This window comes from Hemicordylus capensis, chromosome 3 (assembly GCF_027244095.1).
Source record: "Hemicordylus capensis ecotype Gifberg chromosome 3, rHemCap1.1.pri, whole genome shotgun sequence".
In the NCBI taxonomy this organism is placed as follows: Eukaryota; Metazoa; Chordata; class Lepidosauria; order Squamata; family Cordylidae; genus Hemicordylus; species Hemicordylus capensis.
This window is the reverse complement of record NC_069659.1, coordinates 170,848,271-170,872,244: the sequence shown is the minus strand read 5'-3', so window position 1 is coordinate 170,872,244 and position 23,974 is coordinate 170,848,271. Positions and strand designations below refer to the sequence as shown.

Below are 23,974 nucleotides of genomic sequence, written 5' to 3'. Positions count from 1 at the left end.
GGGCATGATTAAAAATCCTTTGAGATCAATAGTTTGTGCTTGGCTTTGGATCACTCTTTGGGAAAATTAACTTCTAATTAAATATAGTAGGATATTCACCAAAATCATGACCCAAGATGCTTTAGCAGCCCATGGGCAGCACAATCCACAGTGTTGGCTCAGGAAGGCCTAATATAAACTTTAACATTCAACGTCTGAAGCAAGACTCCAGGGTCAGAGGAGAAAGGATGGGGCTTTTATGCATTCCCCTAGTATAAATAATTGCAGCTCTAATAAATTCCCCTTGCCCAAAATCCTGTAGCTGATTATTTGAAGTGCTGCTAATTGGCTGGGATAAAGGGGATTGAAAATAAAAATGCTAATATTATAATGCCCTTATACAAATCTATGGTCCAGCCACATTTGGAGTTCTGTGTACAGTTCTGGTCAACCACTTAAGATATCTTAAGAAGGACACTGTAGAACTGGAAAAGGTGCAGAAGAGGGCAATCAAGATGATCAGGGGCTTGGAGCACCTTCCTTATTAGGCAAGGCTACAGCATCTGGGGAATTTTAGTTTGGAAAAGAGGTAACTGTGGGGAGACATGATAGAAGTGTACAAAATTATGCATGGTGTAGAGAGAGTAGACACAGAGAAATTCTTCTCCCTCTCTCACAACACTATAACCAGGGGAACTGAAGACCAGGAAATCTAGGACCAACAAAGGAAGTACTTTTTCACACAGTGCCTAACTAATCCATTGAATTCTCCACCACGGGATATGGCCACTAGCTTGGATGGCTTTAAAAGAGGCTTACACAAATTCATGGAGGTCAGGTCTATCAATGGCTACTAGCCTCGTGGCTATAGGCCACATCCAGCCTCAGAGGCAAGATGCCTTTAAATACCAGTTGCAGGAGCAAAAGCAAGAGAGAGGGCATGCCCTCACCCTTTACCTGTGAGCTTCTCAGAAGCATCTGGTGTGCCACTATGTGAAACAGGATGCTGGACTAGATAGGCCTTGGGCTTGAAACAGCAGGTCTGTTTTTATGATCTTAAGAGACCAAGGTCTAAGGCAGAATATTCCAGTGGTGCTGGTTATGGTGATGAACATATACTAATTAAACAATGATACTTTTCTTCTTTTAATAGTATCCCAAAATCTGCCTCCTAAAGATTGCCACCAAACCCTTCCTAATGGTAAAGACAGCCCTGCTGAAAGATGTGGCATCATGTCCTCCTGCAGCTCTTCTCTGTACGAGCAACTGCATAGACTGGTCAAGCAGAATGTGTTGTGATTACATCTTAATCCCAGTAGAATGGACTAACCAAAGATCTAATAAAGCAAATAAACTTCTAGAACCCTTTGATGGATAACCGCCTAGAGGTATTTTTGACTCAATGTGACTAGATAAAAACAATTCTAAATTGGTAAAATCCTTCTATAAAACTCATAAGAAATGTGCTGCCTTGATAGACACACAGGTGACTAAAGCATGTTTTGTCTCCACCTATCCCAACCCTTGAATTCATTAATATGCTAATTACCTTGAAATTCTTTAACTTGTAAAATATGCCAAAGATTTTAAATTAACATTCTTCTGAAACTTAGAGGACTTGAATTTAAAGAGGGAGGAAGAGCAGAAAGAGAAGAGAGGTTGCTTCAAGAGGTGGAATTTTTCCAATGCCTTGCAATTGCAGTTATTAAAAGTCATTCTAGCTCCAATTGATGGATTAGCACAAATGTGTCTTGGAAGAAAACAGAGTTATGCACAAATGCTTAATGACTAATGTTCAACAATTCTGTGTTGTTTTTTAAAGACAAGTGATGCAGACAAGGCATTTTCCATCCAAAAGTATGAACCCTTGGATCTATTTGGTTTGCATTCTTTTATCCACCTGTAATAATGATTAATGATTTTGAATGATTAAAGGTGGTCAGAAACAAAATTGCATATTTGAACTGCAGGTCCATAATGATGCAAACAGATAATTACTATCTCTGTAAATATCCATAAGTGAAATAGCTCGTTTTAATACAGGTAAGCTTGGCCTAAAAGTTACAGGGCTGGCTCAGGAGATATGATAAATGCAGTCATGACAGAAAACAATTTTTAATTTAGTATACCCTATAAATCTAGATAACCCATGAATATTTACAACCAATTCAGTAGGCGAGAGAGAGAGAGAAGGAAGGGGGACAAGAGAAGGCTGTGACCTAAACAATGACTGCTTAAGAAAAAGAATGATCAGCAGTTTCAATAAGGACAGACCTTACCAACTAACTAGCTATGCTCAAAACTGTAAACATTGGTTTACATGCAACTGGGACACTTTTAAGAATTGCCACCAAGTTCCTTTTTTAAAAAAAAAAGTGGAAAAAGTTATTTTAAATGGAAATCATGTAAAATGTGTAATGATTTCATTAGTAGCCTACTGGATTTTAACAGGGTGACATGCATTTTCCCACAATAAACTTGAAAGAGCTAGAACAGAAACATTTCCTAAAAAGCAACTCTGTTTGGTAATATCATACTCTCAGCACGAATGCCATTTGCAGGGTCTAAGTGGGGGGCATGCAAGAAGCCATAACAGGTTGTGTGTGCAATGAACCAAAATTAATGATTTATATAAAAGAAATGTTGTTCCCATTAATTTTTAGTGTAATCTTATTAAAGATGCCACCTGTCCAGAATGGAAGTGTCCAGATTTTAATTCGCCTTCCACATCTCACAGTAGTTGCACATAGGACAGAGCTGGGAACCTTTTGTCCCTATTAAACTATGCCACAAAATATGTCCTGTTTTAAAATCTTTACTACTGCAGCAATTCCATACAGATGTACTGCAGCACTTGCTATTATGGCTTCATCCTGCATTGCTACCAAGCTGTTGCCTTTGAGTTGAACTTCTATTATCTCATTATCTCCAGTTCCATAGAGGTGACTTAAACTCTATATATCATGTACAGAAAATTATAGCCTCCATAAACAGTCTTCTGTAATTTTAAAAAATAAAGATATTGGTTAATGTTTCCTACATAAAAGGGAAGAACATTTACAAGTCTTCCTAAAGCAAATGAGAAGATGGCATAATAATCAATAGAAACACTAATAGACATTAATCCAGCTCATACATTTACAGTTAGATGGTGGGTCAAATTTAAAATAAATTACATGATATCTGCCAGTCTCATTTTACACTGCTAACAGTTGCAGGAGCAAAGTAATTTAGCCTCTCTTCCTTCCATACCCAGGACCATCAACAGTTATCTCATAGTGGCTGGCTTTAAGTGACTGTTTCTCTGATAAACTACAGACGCACACCAATTACATAAAATAATTTCCAAGTAAAATACTCCTAAAGAACAGGCATCTGGACATATAAGACGTAGAGCAGATAAAGGCTAGAGTTTTCATCTGCCTTACATTGTGAGATTTTAATCATTTTAATCCTCTTTCTAACACAATTATTAAATAATTTCTATAATTTAATTTTTCCACTGTGCATGCATGCATGCACATGGAAACACACACACACACACACACACACACACACGATACTGAGGTCATTCACACAATCAGAAACTGCATTCCACCCGGGTTTAGTATCTGTGTAAGCTCCCAATTTTAGTTGTGTGGAAACAAGCTAGGAGGAAAACCTGGGTAGAACTGATTATATATCAGCAAGGTAGGAGGAAAAGCTGCCCAGGTTTTCCTCCTATCTTGCTTCTACACAATCACTTCTACCCAGGTTTTCCTCCTACCTTGCTTCCACACAACCGAAAACTGGAAGCTCACACTAGAGATGTACATAAACCTGTTTCAGAGACCCTTTTAAGGGCCTCTGAAGCAGTTCAAATGACCGGCTGTTCAGCCGGTTCAAAGGTGGGGGGGCATACCTTTAAGGGTGGGGGAGGGTGCCCTTACCCCTCCCACTGTGTTTCCCCTGCTGGTGCTCCATTTAAAAAATGTCTATCAGAGCGGCAGCGTACCTCCCTGCCACCCCATGTCCTCTTTGGCCAGAAGTAACAGGAAGTACCTGGTGCACATGCGGGTGCCAGGCACGTGAGCATGCACATTGTGCTCGCTCCTGTCCCTGCTAGTTCTGTGCACATCCCTAGCTCACACAGCTCCCAAACCTGGGTAGAACACAGTTTTTGATTGTATGAATGACATCATTATGTTAAATTATAGGAGAGAAATGGAACTGCAGTTTCCCATAAAGTTTTCAGTTGTACCTCACCAAGCATAAAACTAGCACCAAGAACAGCATTGCTTGGCTACTGATACCTGGAGTATAATATTTAGTTCTTTTAAGCAATAAAACAATAATTTAAAGCACTTGTCTACCTTTTTCCATGTGCATTCTTTTTGAATCATGTCCACTATCATGGCCAGCCAGGTCACCTTCTTTTGGACCAGGTAAGACATTTGGCGACAAACCCATCAACATCTGGTTCATGGACAGGCCATTCTGATGGACCGCTGCAAGTACCATACAGACAAGAAACCAAAAACAATATATTAATGCTAGTAAATTCTACAGTATTTATGAGAAACAGAATGGCTTCTACATGCATGCAGAAGTCACTGAGCAAGTGTGAAGAGCCACTGTTAGATCATACTGATATCCATCTAACATCGTTACATTGGACACAATGTTGGGTTAGGCCAATATATTAAATTAGGCCAAACCCCGGTGTCTCCTTGGGCCGGAAGTGCCCAGAAGTGCCCGGTGCACGTGTGTATGCACGCGCACCAGGCACTTCCTGCCACTTCTGGTCTGAGGAGGCACCAAGGCAGGAAGGAGCTACTTGGCCACCCTGCCAGATCAGGCAAGGCCAGTGGGTGGTGCCAGCAGGTGACAGCGCACCCTCCCCCGTCCTTAAAGATGTCCCCCCCCACCTTCGAACCGGCAGATGCAGTTTCCGCGCACACCTCTAATGAAGATCACCTCTCTCAATGACAGTGTTTCAAAGAACTAAAATTATATTATTTACAGAAGAAACAAAACAGCTTCAATTTTTACATAAGGACCTTCTGATGACTACAACAGCAGGACTTGCATATTTGACAAAACCACTGCAGATCAAACACCAGCTACAAAACTGTCATATAAACACATAGACCAGTAGCCTGACTAATGCAGCACGGGTACTACATGAGTTGCATGTGTGCTGCAGATGGATTCGACTAACTCATCAGTGGTGATCACACAGACAAATTTCGCCAGATTCTCCATTCCATGGTGTGCCTTATTCCACCCAAAAATATGTCCCGGAGGATTGCACAGCCCCCAGGGAGGTACTTTTTGGTGGCACAGTGCACTTACAAGGAAAGAGGAAACTGCCAAAAGTCACCCCTTACCCACGTGAGGGTTGGTGGTGCTGTGGTTAAGTCGGGAACTCTTCAGCAGCACCAGTGCTTCTTTATGCAACATGAATGCTGCATAAGTCAGGATGTTGGTCAAAATTTTTCAAAGTAGTTCACATGTTCAAAAGCCATTCACACAATTGATAAGTAAATAAGTGTTGTAAATGCATGCAATGGGGTCTCAGATTCATTGATCTGCTAAGCAGTTGCTATCACTAATTTCCCAAACTGAAAATGTCTACCATACATTGCTCTCTATATAAAAAGATGCAGAAAACATGCAGAGTATAGAATGCATGTCATCTCATGATGTATTATATTAACTAAAGATTTCAATTTCCTGCTACTACATTTTACTATCAAAACCCTCTTCTGAAAATTTTAGAGCTAGCATAACAAAAGTGGGAACTTTTGAAAACGATATTGTTATTTTTTTAGATAAACACCATATTTTCAATACATCACATGCCACCTCTACATATAACGTGTACTGGTTCTCTCTAAGGAAGAACCACTTATTATAATAGTACAAGGTGTCTGGGTTCAACATTGAGGAATCTTATCCATCAACATGGTGGGCCGTATTCTATGAAACCATTTTCAATTGAAATATGACCCTTGGTTTTCCAATTTGTTCCTGTTACAAATTTGGCAGATATTGTTAAAAGAGTAAAAAGTTTCTTCTGTGAAGAGGTAAGTGGGGTTCGTGGAGGTAGATCTAAAAGATAGTACAAAGGATTTAAATCAATGTGAGCATTTAGTAGTTTTTCAGTGATTATGTACCTTGATCCAGAACTTTAAAATAAATGGGTATGTCCACCATTGGTGGTAAAAGGCATCTTTTCTATTGCATTTTCCCAGGATTTTGAGGACTGGTCGAATTAGATGCAACTAACATATTTGGGGCAAGGTGCCAGCAAGTGAGTATCTTATAAGCCTTTTCTTTAATGTTCAGAGAGTGAGATCTTAAGGAGTAAGAGTTCCAAATGCTAGCCAGTCCTAATCCCCTGCTAACTTGGCAAAGAGGCACCTTTTAACGTGGTGATTCTCTTTATTTAGCAGGGGGAGAGTAACTGGCCCTATCCACCCCCAGCACAGTACATCCAGTGACTGTTGCTGGTGTCTGTCTTAAGTTTATTTTTAGATTGTGAGCCCTTTGGGGACAGGGTTCCATCTTATTTATTTATGATTTTTCTGTGTAAACCGCCCTGAGCCATTTTTGGAAGGGCGGTATAGAAATCGAATGAATGAATGAACTTGAGAACCAAGGTCCTTGTTCCATCTACGTATCTCTATAAGAAGATTTAGATGGATTTTTGTGCATCTATTAAAATAAGAGTATAATTGTGCAAGAAGATCCTTATAAAATGTTGTGCTATATATACTCTTTTTAAAAAAAAAGTCTTAGTCCTAGGAGATTTTAGAAACACATCTTGAATTAAGTTTGAGCAAGTTCAAACCAGGGGAGGTGAGGAGAGGATCATTAGTTTTGTTCCTTATTTCTTGATGAGAAAATATTTTATTTTTGTTTAGGAACATAATTTTTTTGTTTTGTTAGACCTGCTTTTTTCCAATATGTGAAGGAAGCCACCTCTTTCCCCAGGGCAAAAACATCTTGCTTAAGAAATGATGTTGCAGGAGAAGGTGAAGGGGCCAGTATACATATTTTGGAATCCCATATTTTAAGCCACCTCTCTACTGTGAGCCAGTGTAGTGCAGTGAAAACGTCAGTCTACGATGTTTCAAATCCCCATTTAGCCATGAAGCTTGCTAACAGACCTAGGCTAACACTCACTCTAATGCTGCACCAGTCTTTGCAACCAAGAAAGATGCACACAAGACACACAAACTCAAGGAGCTTGTGTTGCTTAGAGGATATTCAATTTGTACAATCTCTTGCTTGCAAAACACGAGTAGTGTATAATTTTGCATAATTCCTTGCAACGTACTGGGGTGAGGAAGAGGTTTCCTGTCAGGAGGCCCACCAAAGATTGTGCAAGCACACACTGTTGCACTGGTGAACAGTAGTCTGGAACCCAAACTCTTGACTTAGCAGAACCAGCACGTGCAACATCCTTTTACTAGTGCAACATGTCTGCAGTAGGGATGTGCACGGAAATCTTCAGCGCCGGCGAGGGGTAGTGCTTTAAGGACGGTGGAGGGTGTACTCACCCCTCCCGCCGCATTTCCCATGCTGGAGTGTTGCTTTTTTAAAGCCCCTCGGGGCAGCAGCGTTCCTCCCTGCTGCCCCGTTTGCCCCATCGGCCGGAAGTCGTGAGTGTGCGTGTGCCTGTCGTGTGCGCGCACACGGAAGAAGGGCGCACGGACGCAACAGATGCACGCGCACTCGTGACTTCCGGCCACTTCCGGCCGACGGGGCAAACGGGGCAGCAGGGAGGAGCGCTGCCGTCCCGAGGGGCTTAAAAAACAACAACGCACCGGCGGGGGAAATGTGGCGGGAGGGGTGAGTACACCCTCCCCCACCCTTAAAGCGCTACCCCCGCCGGCGCCGAAACGCCAAAACCACTCCCAGTGCCGAAATGTTTTGGAGGCCTTCATAATGGCCTCCGAAACATTTCGGGCACATGCCTAGTCTGTAGTACTGCTTCATTAGCATGGAGGTTAGTTATTCTTCCTGTGCCAGACATACCTCATATAATAAATGACAGGAAAAAGAAGAATCATATATGTTCCTTTGAACACCTTAGAGGAAATTCAGGATGTAAATGGTAGTCCTAATATTTTGGCACAAGTCATACATAAAGAAACAAACTAATAACTAAGTAATGATGTGAAAAGGACTATCACTACTCTTTATTAAGAGAAAATATACCAACATTTATAACGGATAAAAATTTCAAACTGGCCCTTCTGAAAAAGTTGAATTTAGATGTCCAGCTTCAGAATAACACAACTGGACAAAACTAGATAGGTCAAGGAAATTATAATTGTACTAGCCAAAGATCACAATGAAATAAAATAGCAACAAAATACAAATGTTTAATAATATGTTAGCACCCAGGAGACCTACTGTTTTTGCTGCCTGTGTGGGACTGCAAAAACAAAGAGGCTATTATCAAAAGCTTAACAGCTCATAATCTATGACTGTTAAACTACATTTGGTAGGTCATAAGTTTCCTCAATAATCTCCAGACTTAACTATCGTAACATGCTCACCTTAGGGCTGCCTTTGTTTTTTACTTTTACATTGTAATTTAGATTGGGTACACTGCTTAGAGATGTTTATATCAGGCAGTATATAACATAGATAATAGATAGATAGATAGATAACTTATTTATTTATTTTTCCATATAAACCACTTTGGAAACTTTTGCTGGAAAACGGTATATAATCAGAAGTAGTAGTCGTCACATTTTCCCCATTTGCTGCAATGGGGGAAATTGCTGTAGTGCTGCTTGTGCAACTGCAGCTTTTGAATAGTGCTGGGGTTGTTTATGAGTCCCCAGCAGCCCTTGAGTAGAGCATTACGGCGAGTGGGCTGCATCATGTCAACCAATTATTTACATTTTAGTATTTTTGAATGATGATTTTATTTTTATTTTTTAAAATCTTAGGTTATATGCTGCTTGGAAGACCTTTGGCAGAAAAATAGCCTAAAGGAATAAGTAAATATACAGTTGAACCTCAATATCCACGGATGTGTTTGGAGCATCAAAATGGTTCCCTTTTTTTAAAAAAAGAAAGAAAAAACCTGGTGATTTTTGGCCAATTTGAGGCCATTCTGGGGCACAGCGTGACTCAGGGGGAGCAGCAAAGTGTGGTAGGTTGCTCCCCCCCACATCCCCCCATTCAATGTTTTAGCGATCCCCCCCCCCAACTGGGAACCTAACCCCCAATTCCCCATTGCCGCAATGACTGGATAGTCACAGTATATGTACCGTGGAACAGAACCCCTGCAAATATCCTGCATAAATAAGCAAGTTGTGCAGACTTCACCTCTGAATGTTCAATCTGAAACAAATCTCATGAATGGTTTCTGCTCATGCACAGCTCCATAATTCACATACTCACATTTCATGCATCAAGCCACGTTTTAACAACAGTTCTGTGAACTGGAGCAGCATAATGCAATACTGTATATTTGATAATATGTTAAGAAATAGGTAGTAAAAACTGAGTATGTGATGCATCTGAGATCAGTTGAGATGAGGCCTATTAAGATCTGCTTTCACCAGATAATACATTTGAAATGGTAAAATAAAACACATTGTGACCTACGGATTCTGTCTGAAGAACTTTCAGTTCGGGCAGGGGAGCTGGATACACTGCTGCTACGATGAGATGATGGATGGCTGCCAGGCCTTCGGCCCTCTTCAAGAGATGGAGCTGGAGAAGGGCTGTCTGGAACTCGTTCCTACACATCACACCAAAAAAAGAAATATGCAGTGTAAAAGCAATATTTTCCAGCATCTCCTTATTTTTATACATTGGACCTATGATGCTGAGTGAAGGTGTTTTACACCCATATACCACAGTCTTGAAATAATTTTTAATTTAAAAAAAAAATGAATAGGTGTTCTGATCCTCACTGATATCCTTCATATCACTGGACAAATGATAGAAATGTAATGTGCCCATGGATGGAGCATTCTAGATAATTTGAGGATTGCAAAGCAGCAAAAGTGAGGTATACAATCCGGCAAAGTGCTAACTGATCAAGCTTCTCTATAGAATGAAAACATACTGTTTTGATCTGTTTGCCAGCAAAACATGAAGACAGAGGAGGCAACATGCTTTGTATTTCTCTCCTAAAGAAGATACCAAACAAGGAAATACAGCAAGGAAATAAATAAATATATCAATATATCAACAAGAAAACAAAGGGGAAAGGACAAGCTAAGGTTATTAGGACTAATAATGTTCTAGGAAAATTATGTTTGTGTGTGTGTGTTTGATAGAGCAGTTAGCCTGAGTGGGGGATTAGTTCAGGGTGAGTGACTCAGCTTGTGCATGGAACCGGCAATGGCCAGTTCGGCAGGGTGGTGATGTTACCTTTAAGAAGCAGGGATGGTGCTCTAACACCCCCTGGTTCCCCCCACCAGCACTGTTTAAAAACAATCGCGCGGGGCAGCAGCATACCTCCTTGCCGCCCCGGTGCGCATTGGATCAGAAGTGCCCAGTGTACATACAACGTGCATACATGCACCAGGCACTTCCAGTCCAATGCACACTGGGGTGGCAAGAAGGTACTCTGCCGCCCCGCAGGACCATTTTTAAACACAATGCCAGCCGGGTAACGCAGCAGGAGGGGTAGGGGTAAGAGCACACTCCCTGCTTCTTAAAAGTAACCCCCTGCCTTTGAACTGGCAAACCGCCAAACCTTCAAACTGGTTTGGAGGCCTGTAAAAGGGGGCAGAAGTCCTGGGTGTGCGCTCAGTGCAAAGAGTTCAGAGAGGTGTATGGATGAGACCCTCAGGGATGTGACAGAGTTATCCCACTCCCAGGCAGATGGCGCTTCTGCTGTCATGGAGAATGAAGTTCTCAGGGAAGGAGGACATCAGTCTAAGGAAGAGGGAAACACTCTCTTAGCAGGGAACCCTTCCATGGGTGATGCACCCATATCCTCTCGCACAGAAGATACTCTTTAAGGAGGTGGGGGCCTCCTAGTAGTTAGTGACTCAATCATTAGGGGCATAGAGAGATGGGGCTGTGACCCGTGTGAAGACAGCACAGTGACTTGCCTGCCTGGTGGGAAGGTTGTGGATGTCACGTTGCATCTAGCTAGGCTGTTTGCATCTGGGCAGCTGTCACGATGCATGTTGGCACCGACGATGTTGGGAAATGCAGTCGGGAGGTCCTAGAAGTCAAATTTAGGCTGCTAGGTAGCATACCGAGGTCCAGGACCCCCAGGATAGCATTCTCTGAAGTGCTACCTGTTCCACATGCAGGGCCAGAGAGACAGGTGGAGCTGAGGAATCTCAATGTGTGGTAGAGTCAGTGGTGCCAGGAGGAGGGGTTTAGATTTGTAAGGCACTGAGATACATTTGGGGGCAAGCAAAGCCTGTACAAAAGGAATGGGCTCCACTTGAACCAAGATGTAACCATACTGCTGGTGCTTAAAATGAAAAATATTGCAGAGCAGCTTATAAAAGGATACCTGGGACTGACAGGAGCTGGGTGGTATATGATCTGGCAAGCAAAATTCCCTAGGTTGCGAGGGTCCTTTTGGATAAACCTGAAAGAGCCAGAGGAGAGCCAGGAGTAGGGCAGAAGGAAACACATGGCAGCTGGCCAAAAAAGGTCAAATGATGGTAAGGGAGATAGAACACGACACCACCAGGTAAGAGACTTAGTGTATAGGTGTCTATATACCCATGCCAGAAGCCTCTGAGCGAAGATGGGATTGCTGGAGTACTTGGTTGCTAATGAAACCATAGATATAGTGGGCATAATGGAAACCTGGTAAAACGGTGAAAACCAGTGGGACACAGTTATTCCTGGATAGAAACTCTAGAGAAGGGAGAGGGAGGAGAGGATTGGGGGTGGGTAGCACTGTATATTAAAGCTGGGATAGATTCAAACAAGCTAGAAAACCGAGGAAGACCAAAGTCCTCTTCAGAAGCAATATGGGTGACAATAGTAGGAATGAAAGGAAATGTGTCACTAGGGATGTCCTATCGCCCTTTGGATCAAAACACTGAGAGTGGCCTAAATTTGGAGAAGTAAATCAGAGAGGTGTCAAAGAGAAACAGAGAAACAAAGAGAAATAATGGGTGACTTAAGGGTAAATTCACATTCAAGTAATGAAAGAGAGGCCAAATTCTAGACATGCTAAATGACTAAGTGCTTTAGAACAGTTAGTCACAGAACCAACCAGAGATAAGCTGACTTTGAACTCAATCCAGAGTGGTGACCCACATCTGGTGTGAGATGTCACAGTTTCAGAACCATTGGGGAACAGTGAACACAGTGTGATCCAATTCAGTTTACATGCGAGTGGAGAATTGTCAAGGAAGTCCAACACAGATGCACTGGACTTCAGAAGAGGAAACTTCTCAATAATGAGAGAACTGGTAAAAAGGAAGCTGAAAGGGAAAGTCAGGAGGGTAAAATGATTCCAGAAAGCGTGGAACTTATTTAAAAACATAATAGAAGCTCAGTTGTAATCAAAGTTAAAAACTGGGCAAACTCTACATGGGATTTTTTAATTTTAAGCCAGTATATATGGAAAAGTGGCTTGGAGTTTTTAACTTTTAGGGCACAGCACCATACAGAAGAAAGATGTGCAACAGAGTGAGGAAGAGACTTTGAAAAGATTGTAAAAATTCGTTTAGATTAGAAGGAGCCTGTCCTCGTGAGAACAATACCTGGAAAATCACTGAGGAAGACCAAAGCGTTGAAATGTGTATGACTTTGTAAGGACTCAAACTCACATATATTTGAGGATGTTTATGATTCTAGAACTAGAATCTAACCAGCATATGTCTGAGGACTTTTAATATATAATGACTTTTTAAAAAACCTTCTTGTGAAGTTTTAAGCATTCTTATGAAGCACTATTAATCTTTATTATTAATCAACTCATTTATTTTTTCTTGAATATATATTACTAATCTTGAAACATATTGCAGTTTTTCCTGATCTTTTGCATGTTCATAGTTCATAGAGCCCATGTTCATAGAGCCCAGGACATTTATTTCTACAAATTTAAGAAAATCCAGTACAGAGCTTTTTTACAGATGTGAACAAAATGTATGTAATCATTCCATTTAAACATATTTTTTACTGTTTGGCTTGCCATGTATTATCTTCTGAAGGCTTCATTAAAATAAAATCCAGTGAGCATATAAGATTTGAACAGAGTTGCATAATAAATTAATTTATTTTAAGAGCTTAATTTGTTTATCATATTTATGTATGCCTTTATAAAACAAATTATTCTATAGAGGCTGCATAAGAAATGCATAGGCCAACACAACACAATTATGATTGAAACAAAGGAGATAATGAGTTGTATTATTGTCAAATAATAAGATGTAAACGGATGAAGTGTATGAGAGAGTGCTTTGTAAACTGAGTTTATCAGTTCATTTGTGGAATATCCTTTAACCTTAATCGAAATGCAACTGAACTAGGCAGAGGTAGGAATGTAATTAATTTAATTCCTCAACTCTCTGCTTCATAGTCTTTTTTCACAATTCCACCAATCAATAATATACAATATCTTGCCATTTTTTGTCTTTATCAAAACCAACTGCAATATAAAATGAAAATGCTAGTAATAATAAATTGAAATACTCTGTTCTTCCAAAAAGGATATACTAATAAACTAATGGTGGTGGAATATCAATATGAGAAAGTCATTCATTCCTCCTTGTCTTTGTGGGGAAAAGGAAGGATTTAGCAAAATATTGACTTTATGTTTTAAAAGAACTTGATTTTTAAAAAGTCAATTAAAATGTTTTCAGTTAGTTAATCACACATGACTTTTCGACAACTACCATATAACAGATTGACTTAAATACACAATCTAGAAGCCTATGTTACAGAAAGAAATTGTGGGAGCCACCAAGTTCCATTTCTGCTTGCATAATCTTTTGCTATTTATATTAGTTCCTTGTATCAGGAGATGAACCTATTTTAAAAATTCCACTCAGACCAAACTGGTGGGAAATGGGCACCACCCTGTGAGCTCCATAGATGTGTGGGGAACTGAACGTAGCCAGCTTTGACAGGATTTAAATGGATCCTGCTGAATTCGCAACATCTCTCAAAATAAACACCAAATCAAAGACCACATCTGTGTCTATACTGCAAACATCATGGATCTAGTGCTTTTTGATGCTGTGATGGTTTAAAAACATATATCAATATGATACATAAGACTGATGGCGACAAAGGGCATCAGGGCACCGTAAATGGGTTGATTTTGGAACACTGCTTCCACTGCCGCTAGTCAGCAAAAGCAGCAGAACGGCTTCCATGTCTGTAGGAGTGGCCACCTGATGGCCTTCCATCAGCCATGGATCTGAAGCTTGGATCCTTGGGATTTTTATACTGAGTTCAGGGGATCCATAAAGATCAATGCCTCCGTCCTTTTTTTAAAAAAATGATTTTTTTGACATTATGTATTTTACAAGCATCTTTCCCATTTCCCCCACCTGCCCCACCCCCCAGCCCTGAGCCTGACCTTTCCTCCCCTAGCCAGCCTTTGTGTGTTGCACTAGCTGGTAAGAGGTTAGAAAAGAAAGGAGAGATAGAGGGAAAGAAGAAGAGGGGTGAGGAGAGAAAAGGAAAGCAGAAGCGGGGAGGAGAGAGGGGAAGCAATACACACCTTTGCAATAGGATTATCATTTTAAGAATAAGTCACTGAAGTTGCCCAGATTTCTGACCATTTTGGTTTATTTACTTTTATGAGGGCTCATTTTTCATGTGCCACTAAATCAAGCAAGTCATGCTCCCAGTCTTCAATCCTAGGGGGAGTGGGAGATTTCCAGTGCTACAGTATTACTTTCTTGGCCACCAGTAAGCCTCTCCACAGCCATTGTTAGAACTTGATTAGTCCTCAGTCTGCTGGGATATATCCTAGTACTGCATTCAGGTCCCTCAGTGCTAGAGATGAATCCATCACCAAATTAATATGTGTAGTAACCTCCCTCCAGAAGCCTTGCACTGTGGATCCCTTATTTTCATGATACTGTCCATGGATATGTGTGTGGTGTGTAATTTTATGGTTGATTCTGGGACAATCTATGAAAAAAATCTGTATGATCCATGAGAATTTGTTTCTTGGATGAATATTTTGCACCATGACAATCGCAGAAAGCAATCATTCTGTGGACATATTGTAAGTATGTTATGTCATTTGATAGTGGATTGGTGGGACTCTATGTAAAAATGATTATGAACTGTGATTTGGATCTAGATTGTGCCATAGCAGTGCTACAATTGGCTTTTAATTGTGCAATCTGTGTTCTTGGATGTGATATCTGATTTGATGGTGATTTGGGGAGAAATAATCAGGAAGGAAGAAAATGGGGAAAACGAATGGATTAAAAAATACAGGTGGCCCTCAATATCTCAGCACCTGCAGTTTCGCATATCTGCGGTTGGGTCACAGATACCAAGATTTTAAAAATAGGCAAAATTCACCTATTTGTGGTTCCTGGGTGTTCAGAAATGACTTGCAATGTCAATTATGGCCACCATTTTGCAGCATGGAGCAATTTTGCGGCTAATTTTTTTGGGGAAATATCAAAAATTTGGAGGATTCGCAGGATTTGAGACACCTTTCTGGAGACTTGGAGAGCAAGGTATTATTCTTTATTCGCTTTATTTCTGATTTTTGGACCTTTATGAAGCTCAAGGAACCTAACCCACCCACCCACCTAATTCCCATTGATGCGAGGATTTGTTATTCAGTTTCCATATTTGTGCCTACAGGTAAAAATGGAACCCACACAAATAATGAGAGCACCTGTACCAGAAAAGTCACCAAAGAATCCAAACCAAGGAATCTCTAGAAAAATTGAAAATATTTTAAAGTCAATCATGCAAAAGAATGAATGATTAAAATAAACAATAATTGCTAAAACAACAACAACAACACCCAAGTAAAATCATGTATACAAACTCAGAATGACTTTAAAAAAAACCATGGTCAGGTCCAAAAGATAGGAACACATAGCCCAAATTGTCCACTAGTGAAGGTGGAGAAGGTGCAAAAAATGATGCAAAAGTCATGGAGGATCCTAGGCAAGGAAATGCCAGGCCACACAGAGGCCTATTACACAGGTGTGACAGCCTCCAAAATGGCCACAGCACCGGGGGGGGGGGCGAAAACCAGCAGATTCCTGGAATAAGGGAGGCTGGGGGGGGGGCAAACTTCCACAGACACATACACCCTATTGCCTTGGACAACTCCCCTGGAGGGAGTAAGTGTAAAAAAAATTAAAAAAAAATTAAAAATTGTGAATACCTCTCCAGACTGAACTGAACTGGGGGTGGGGATTTCAAGGGGGTGTCAGACCAAACTGGCCAAGTCTGGTTCAGGTCTAGTTCGGACTCGAACCAAACCAGACCAGCTGGTTCCATGCACAGTCCTAATTCATGCTTTGTACAATGATGGTGCTGGGAATTGCCAGATATATAGTTGCCTCATTGGTTCATCTTCTGCTGAAGCATGTTGATTTTATATTTATGTTGGGTTTAGATTGGCTATGTGATTATGTTTTAATTGGCTGGCTGTTTATTTTATTTTTTTAAAATTTCATGCTTTGCTCTTTTGATTTTTGTATAATGTTTATGTTGCACTATGTATCTTTTTTTTAAAAAGTTTTGTATTAATTTGCGTTTAATCCTTGTAAGATGTCTTGGGCATCATTTCTAATGGAAAGGACGGATGTAAATTTATGTAAGAAATAATACAAATATAAAAAAATATGAGATAGTGGATCCAACTTGTGCTCATGTGTGCTCATGAACACTAAACATTTCACATGTGATGAAGTTGCTCCTTTTGAATTATTGCAATCCTTTTGTAGGTTAGTTATCTTTTTCAAGAGTATATTTACTCAAAATGGCAAACACCACTGGATTTTAAATCAGTGTTGGGAAAGCTGTTGAACAGTAAGCAAATAATAGGTGACCTTAGCCCAGTCACCACCTGTTAAGCGGATTCTGTGAGGATAAAGGTGAGTCGGATCTACATGCATCATGCTGAGGTCCTGGATCCTTATAGGACCAAAAAACACCCCTGCTGCCTGACCTGGCAGCATAGTCTAAGAGCACCCACCCCACTGCATGCACACTACTAGGGAGGCACCATTCTTGGACTGCCATTGCAAGTCTAATATGTTATTTCTCACTCCTGACCTTACCCTCCACAAACATTAATATCTACTCTCCTAGCAAGTCCTAGATCAAAGGAAAAACCCTACAGTTTGTTCAACAGGCAGTTCATTCAGCGGTCTGAGTGGGACTTTCAGACTGCTGTAATGATGCAGATGCAGAACACTTCCATATTAGGCCTTGCTCTCCTTGAATTAATAAACATAAGATAAGATTATATTTTACCACTTCATACTCTAGGTTGGGGAATCAAAAGATTCAGAGATACCCCATTAAAAAAACAATTCTCTCCATATAGCAAACTATAAGGATAGGGGGGAAGTTGAATTAGAATATTTCTCCTGGACATCTAGTTTTCTATGTGGAGGGTGTTTAAAAAAAAAATTGTATGGAGGAGCCTCCAATCATGCAAACTAGCCCCTACAAATAGAAGTTACAGGATTCTCATCTTAGTGAGAAATAGGCCAAGGTATCCCATTCAGTCCTGTAACTTAAAGAAGACACAGTTGAAATAAATATAAGCTCCCCTAGATTACTCAATATTTTATTCCTGCAGTGAGGAAAGAGGAAGAGAAACAGAAGAGGAAAGAGGAAACACAAGTCTGAGACTTGCTCTCACCCCCACTTCTGCCAGCCCCAGTAGAGTCTCAGGGCGGATACACTGTCTGAACAGGGCCTTTGTATCAGCTCATTCACTAGACCTAATCCTTGAGGTTATTCTATTTTGTTTGTTTAAATTTATACTCCACTTTATTTTCAAATGAACTCGTCAGCTCACAAGTTCAAAATAATGCAAAAAAAACCCCAACAACAAACATAATTAAAAATGATAGTTACACAATTGTTTACACAATGGCTGCCTTTGTACATAATGTAAAATGGAAAGCGAACAAGGCAGAAATTAGATTTTGTGGTCATCTGAATGAAACAGTCACAGTTACATCACAAAAGCAACCTGAGGTTTGCGAACCCAAACTGCAAAATGAACCTTTGGATTGTAGTGTGTTTCACTGGCTGAATCTCAGGTTTGAAGTAGCGTCCTGTTGTCTGAAATCCATGGGTGCCATAATCTGGGTTTTGTGCAGTGCCCGTTCCCAAAACCATATAGAGGGCAGCTCAGACAAGCCAAGAAACACGTCAGCTCAATGCCTGCCATGCTACTCACTGGCCATCTCTCCAATAAGTTGTCCCACCCTATGGAGTCTCAGCAGTCCTACCATTGCTCAGCAATAGGGACACCATGTTGCCGTGTCCCAATCTCCAATGCATGCCAAGGGAGGAAACCCCGCTTTCCACTGCATCTTATGTTTCCTCCTTTCCTAACCCGCACAACAAAGGGAGAGGATGACAAGACAGGCACTGTGGGAGACGTTTGCACAAATAAAGGGCTGCAGACGTATTTGCAGAAGCACATGGAGTCCTGGTGACATGATGAACTGGGCAGCTCAATTTTTCCCCAACAAAGAGAGCACATGCCAGGGGAGCAAAACCCAAATTTGGAGTGAAGAGATGGCCCCTTAAATTCTTGAGTGGTATTGCTCTATTTTTAGGAAAGGTTAGTGGGGAAGGGGGCCCCGGCCCCTTCCCCTTGATGAAAGCATGCACTCTATGATGGCATTGCTCCATATTTGGTGCAGGATGTTATCACTATCCTGATGACACCCAAATCTATTTCTCCATGTCAACATTATCAGGGGAAGGAATAACCTCCCTAAATGCCTACCTGAAGGTGGTGATGGCCTGGATGAGAGATAACAAACTGAGACTGAATCCAGATAAGATGGAAGTACTCTTTGTGTAAAGTTGGAACTCAGGAGACAATTTTGATCTGCCAGTTCTGGATGGGGTCACACTTCTCCAGAAGGAACACGAACATAATCTGGAAGTGCTTCTGAATCCAAACCTCTCTCTGGTATCCCAGGTAGAGGCGGTGGCCAGAGGTGCTTTCTATCAGCTTCAGCTGATACACCAGCTGCGTCCATTTCTTGAGATGAACAACCTAAGAACAGTGGTGCACATGCTGGTAACCTCCAGACTTGACTTATCTCTGGGAAATGAAGCACTGCTTAATAGCAGAATGGCATCTAAAGCTACCTTTGTACATAGTCCGGAAACTGCAGTTGGTACAGAATGTGGCAGCCAATTTGGTCTCTGGGACATCTCAAAGTGACCATGTTACTCCTATACTAAAAGAGCTACACTGGCTCCAAATAAGTTTCTGGGCAAAATACAAAGAGCTGAAGCCCTAAACAGCTTAGCCCCTGGGTATTTAAGATAAATTCTTCTTTGCCGTGAGCCCCACCGCCCATTGAAATGATCTGGTTGCCACCGACTCATCTGGTGGCTACGCAGGGAGAGGTCTTCTCTTTTGCTGCCCCAAGACTCTGGAATGTGCTCCCCGATGAAATAAGAGTCTCCCCATCTCTGACAACTTTTAAAAATTCTCTAAAGACTTTTTATTTTCCTACCAAACCTTATAACTAGACTGTGGTTTTAAATCAGGCTTCCTCAAACTGCGGCCCTCCAGATGTTGCTGAACTACAACTCCCAGCATACCCAGCCACATAAAATTGTGTCTAGGGATGCTGGGAGTTGTAGTTCAGCAACATCTGGAGGGCCGCAGTTTGGGGAAGCCTGTTTTAAATTGTTTTAAGGTTTTCATTGTTTATCTGTTTGACAATGTTGTAAACTGACCAGAGATGGAAGTTTGGTGTGGTCGACAGACAGACAGACGGACGGACAGACAGACAGACAGACAGACAGACAGATAGATAGATAGGCAGACTCATGAGAAGAACCATCTGGAGCATTATTAGATCAAATCACATGAGAAATTCTTCCTATGCAATGAGGATGAATGGTATTCTGGAGTGGACCACTCTATCATGCGAGTGAGAGGCCATGGAAACACATAAGCAGGCCAGAGGACTGTTGCCACCCAACCCGGTTGCTAGATCCCCGCAAGCCCTGGGGGAGCATACCCCAACAACACCTTTCACATTCCCAGTAATGGTCAGACAGGAAAAGTCTAAGCACTCTCTCTGGCAGTATGGTTGCCCCATAGCACATATGCCTGTTTTTTTCTTTGCCCAGGACTGCCACCTGGCTTGGCAGGAATCACAGAAACAGTGGCTCCCCTCACCCGAGATTTCCTGTGGTGGCTGAGCTACATACATGGCAACGCTGCTCCCAGCCCCGAAATTTTGAACGTGTGTTAGGAGCCATCCCACTGTCACACAGCTCTACCCAACGGGACACATGGAGCAGCCCTAACTCCTTGGGAATCTGTAGGGAATAATCAAAATTTCATACACAGGCCTCTGAAGGAAAACGTTGGATAAGAGGAAAATTCGTGGGAAACAATGATGCAGAACTGAGCAAGCAATTGGACACAGGATGAAGTTTTAAATTATGTTAGAACCATCAGAAACAAAAAGTGAAAGGACATGTAAATGCTAGGATTCACAGCTCACAACAACTTAACTAACTTTATTGCTGCACATCTCTATTCTGTAGATGTATAATCATGCCATAATGTGTGACTTGCTCATCAGTTTGTTTATTTGTATATTTCATAAATTTTGAAGGTCTTCCAAACAGAACAAATAATGATAAGTTGGCACTCCTGACAAAATTTTGTTGCTTCCCCACAGTCAACTATCAACTAAAACAGGAGTGTTCAGGTGATACAGTAAACACTACGTGTCAACTATTAAACAGTCATTTGTTGATTCTTTAGCAAATGCCAGGGGAGCGTTTCATTACTAATACAGGAATCTCTTATGATTCCTACCTTTTGGCAGGATTTCCTGACAATGGAGTCTCAAAAAAAACCAACTGCATAGCCTTAGAGAACACAAAAACAACCCCACAAATAAGTAAGATCTGGCTGGTGCCAAGGCTAGTACTCGATGGTAGGGATTAGATTACCTAATTACCTCTAGCAAAAAGTCTTCCCATGTTTCAATGGGGGAGGAATTCTGCTCCTAAGGCAGCAGAAGAAATCACCATCTCTTATTTTTAATACAAGACCAGTGTTTTCACTCCTGACCCAGTGTTTCCACTCAAAAATTGTGTAACCCACAGCCACGTATTCTGACACAGCAAAACAGTTCAGGATAATAGTGTCCACCAACAGTACAGGGGCATGGCTTCAATTCCAACTCTGATAAAGTAGCCATCATTGGTGCTGTACTTGCATGTCAAGATGAATGCAGGCCAGGTGATGGCCCCAAACTATAATAGTAGTAAAGGGTCACATGGTTGGTGCAGTCATTTGTGCAGGATTTTATGGATGAGATCCAAATAGCTGCTTGGGATCACATTGGTCCAGTAGACATTTATTTGAAAGCTGACTTCTCATGTCAACTCTCCTCTAAACTCCCTTTTCAACTCTCCTCAGTTTCAAATGCAGTTTGCAGCAATGTATTATATTTCAGTAAGTAAGTAAATGTATTATGGTCCTTAGACCAGCTTAACGTATTATATTTTTGTTTCCTGGCACATGGAGCAGCAGAGTTGGGGGGCTCCACTGGTTGCAAAGCATACAATGCTTCTTTTAAGATAACGTCACACATTCTACAGAAAGAAATAGATGTGTGATAGTACATACATCTGTTTCTAGACCTGCCTGTATGGTTTGTATACTTGTATAATATATGCAGTTGCAAATTTCTGTCTGGTGTATGCATATGTTGTATTTTTATATGCACATATAGAAAACAAAATGCACAAAGCACCCCTATGACAGAAAAGATGACCCATGTGACATTCTTCAGTTGTTACAGGCAGACCCACACACATATACACACAAATGCCCCACTGCTTAAAAATGCCTTATTTATTGTTGTTTGCCAATAATGTATTCTTATAGAAGATAAGCCTATAGAAACAGGAGTACTTTCCCATCCATAGACATTCTATACTTTGAAAGTCTCACAAGACATTCAAATAATTTAAGTAGATTACAGTTGTTATTTATATTATATATTATATTGCAAACAGATAGTTCAATATGTATTGCATAGGTATAGTTCTGATTTTGATATAGTTTTATGACTGTCTTCTGAACATTACCACAAACATGTTGCCATAAGCACTGAGTGATATTGCAATGTGTGATTTAGATTGTTTGCACATATTTCTGTTTGGGCAAAACTGAGGATGCTAACAAGCTTGGCTTCCTTATAGCCATGGGTAGGTGATGAAAGGCATCTCCTGCCTAAAGCATTCTCGGGTCACAGCTGTTACACTCAATGTGATTTACTGTTGTCACAGTCTGTTGTCCCTGCTCGTTCCTGAGCTCTTCTTATTCCTCCATTCATAGACCTCAATGTTCTACTACAAAAAAAGGCATTTAATGTTCCTTTCAGAAAGGGCAAGGATTCATCAGGTGGGATATCATATCAAGCACTTGCGCCACAATTCAGTAGGTACCCAACACTTTCCCTAATTTATAGTTAATGGTTTGAGTTTATTTCTGCATTGGTTCATTCTCTTGAAAGGTTTAAAAATAGAAGACCAAGATTTGTTCTCAGTGTTTTTCCAGCTTCTTATCTCTGGGAAATGAAGCACTGCTTAATAGCAGAATGGCATCTAAAGCTTTGCAAATTAAAGATAACCATATTGGCTCAGAAGAACTTGGTGAAGAATTGTAGAGCAAGGGTCAGCAAGAGGTCTGAGCTGGTAAGGCTCTCCAAGTCAGCTTTCCTACTGAGACAAACTAGGGAGATTGTCAGTTTAAGAATTTCACAGTCTACCATGTGACTGAAAGAGATGGAAAATTTCAGTTCTCACTTGCACCATTTCAAACTCAGAAAATGAGCAGTGGAATCATTTAAACTGTAGCCCAGAAGAAGTGGCATCGCCTTCCCACCTGCTGCTGGTTTAAAACATCACTGCTACTAATTAGACAAAACAAATTGCATATCCTGTAATCAGAAAACAATTTTTTAAATGTGAACACAATCCATTCAAAGCAAAGAACACTTTTGATAGCTACCACTGAACACTAATATTTATCCCGCCCCTGTAGATTTTGGATACTACAGATAAATCAGTATCCAAATATAGGATACTTCCAGAGGGAGTGTAAAACCTTTTCGAAGTGGCTTATGCTGGCCAAGGATAAGATGGAGAGAACAAATTGGGATTTTATCAGTTTAATTTGGTGATTCATAATTAACATATTGTTACCAGACCTGAATTTTGTGATGGAGCAGGCTATAAATATAATTAATTAACTAATCTAGATCTCCATATGTTGGGCAGGAAAGGAAAGTACATGTTTAATTCGATCTCACTGAAATAGAGAAATGTTTAGTTTGTATGAATGTTCATACTTCTACGTATTTGAAAATATTCTTCTAGGCAAGCGTACCTGCTGGTTCAAAGATAGTCTATGCTCCCTGCTTTTCCAGACTGGAGGTAGAAGTGCAGGCAAACTACACTTGCTCAACCTTACCAATAAGAACATATTACTGAAGGGCAACTATTCAACCTACTTAAAGAGGATATTATAAACTGTGGAAGCAAACAAGTAACCTTTCCCCACCTATAGACAATACTCATTACTGGGCGGGTAGATTGCTTCCTAAACATCTAGCATATCTGGGATGTAGCATAGGATATTTTCCTACATTTCAGAATTCATTGTGTTGTCAACCGTTACTCATACAATACCTATAGGGGAAATATCAGTGCTCTAACTATTATAGATTTCTTTCTAAAAGTACTTAAAAAAGTTAGCAGAAAACTGCAAACCTGGAAAGAGACTGAAAACACACCTCATTGGCTGATGCAATTATGT

The 23,974-nt window shown here is 40.7% G+C and overlaps 1 protein-coding gene across 6 annotated transcripts in view; it reads right to left on the bottom strand.

Annotated features, from left to right (window-relative positions):
- DACH1 (dachshund family transcription factor 1) overlaps window positions 1–23,974 on the bottom strand; it is a 553,005-nt gene that overhangs the window by 144,308 nt on the left and 384,723 nt on the right. For 5 of the 6 annotated variants that reach the window (XM_053307879.1, XM_053307882.1, XM_053307883.1 and 2 more), the window contains 2 exons: window positions 9,595–9,730; window positions 4,332–4,466 (listed from right to left, as the gene is read on the bottom strand). The exons of the other annotated variant lie outside the window; for it this stretch is intronic. In XM_053307879.1, coding sequence (XP_053163854.1) covers window positions 4,332–4,466; window positions 9,595–9,730 — 271 coding nt within the window. The remainder of the gene's footprint in view (window positions 1–4,331; window positions 4,467–9,594; window positions 9,731–23,974) is intronic. 6 annotated transcript variants of the gene reach the window in all.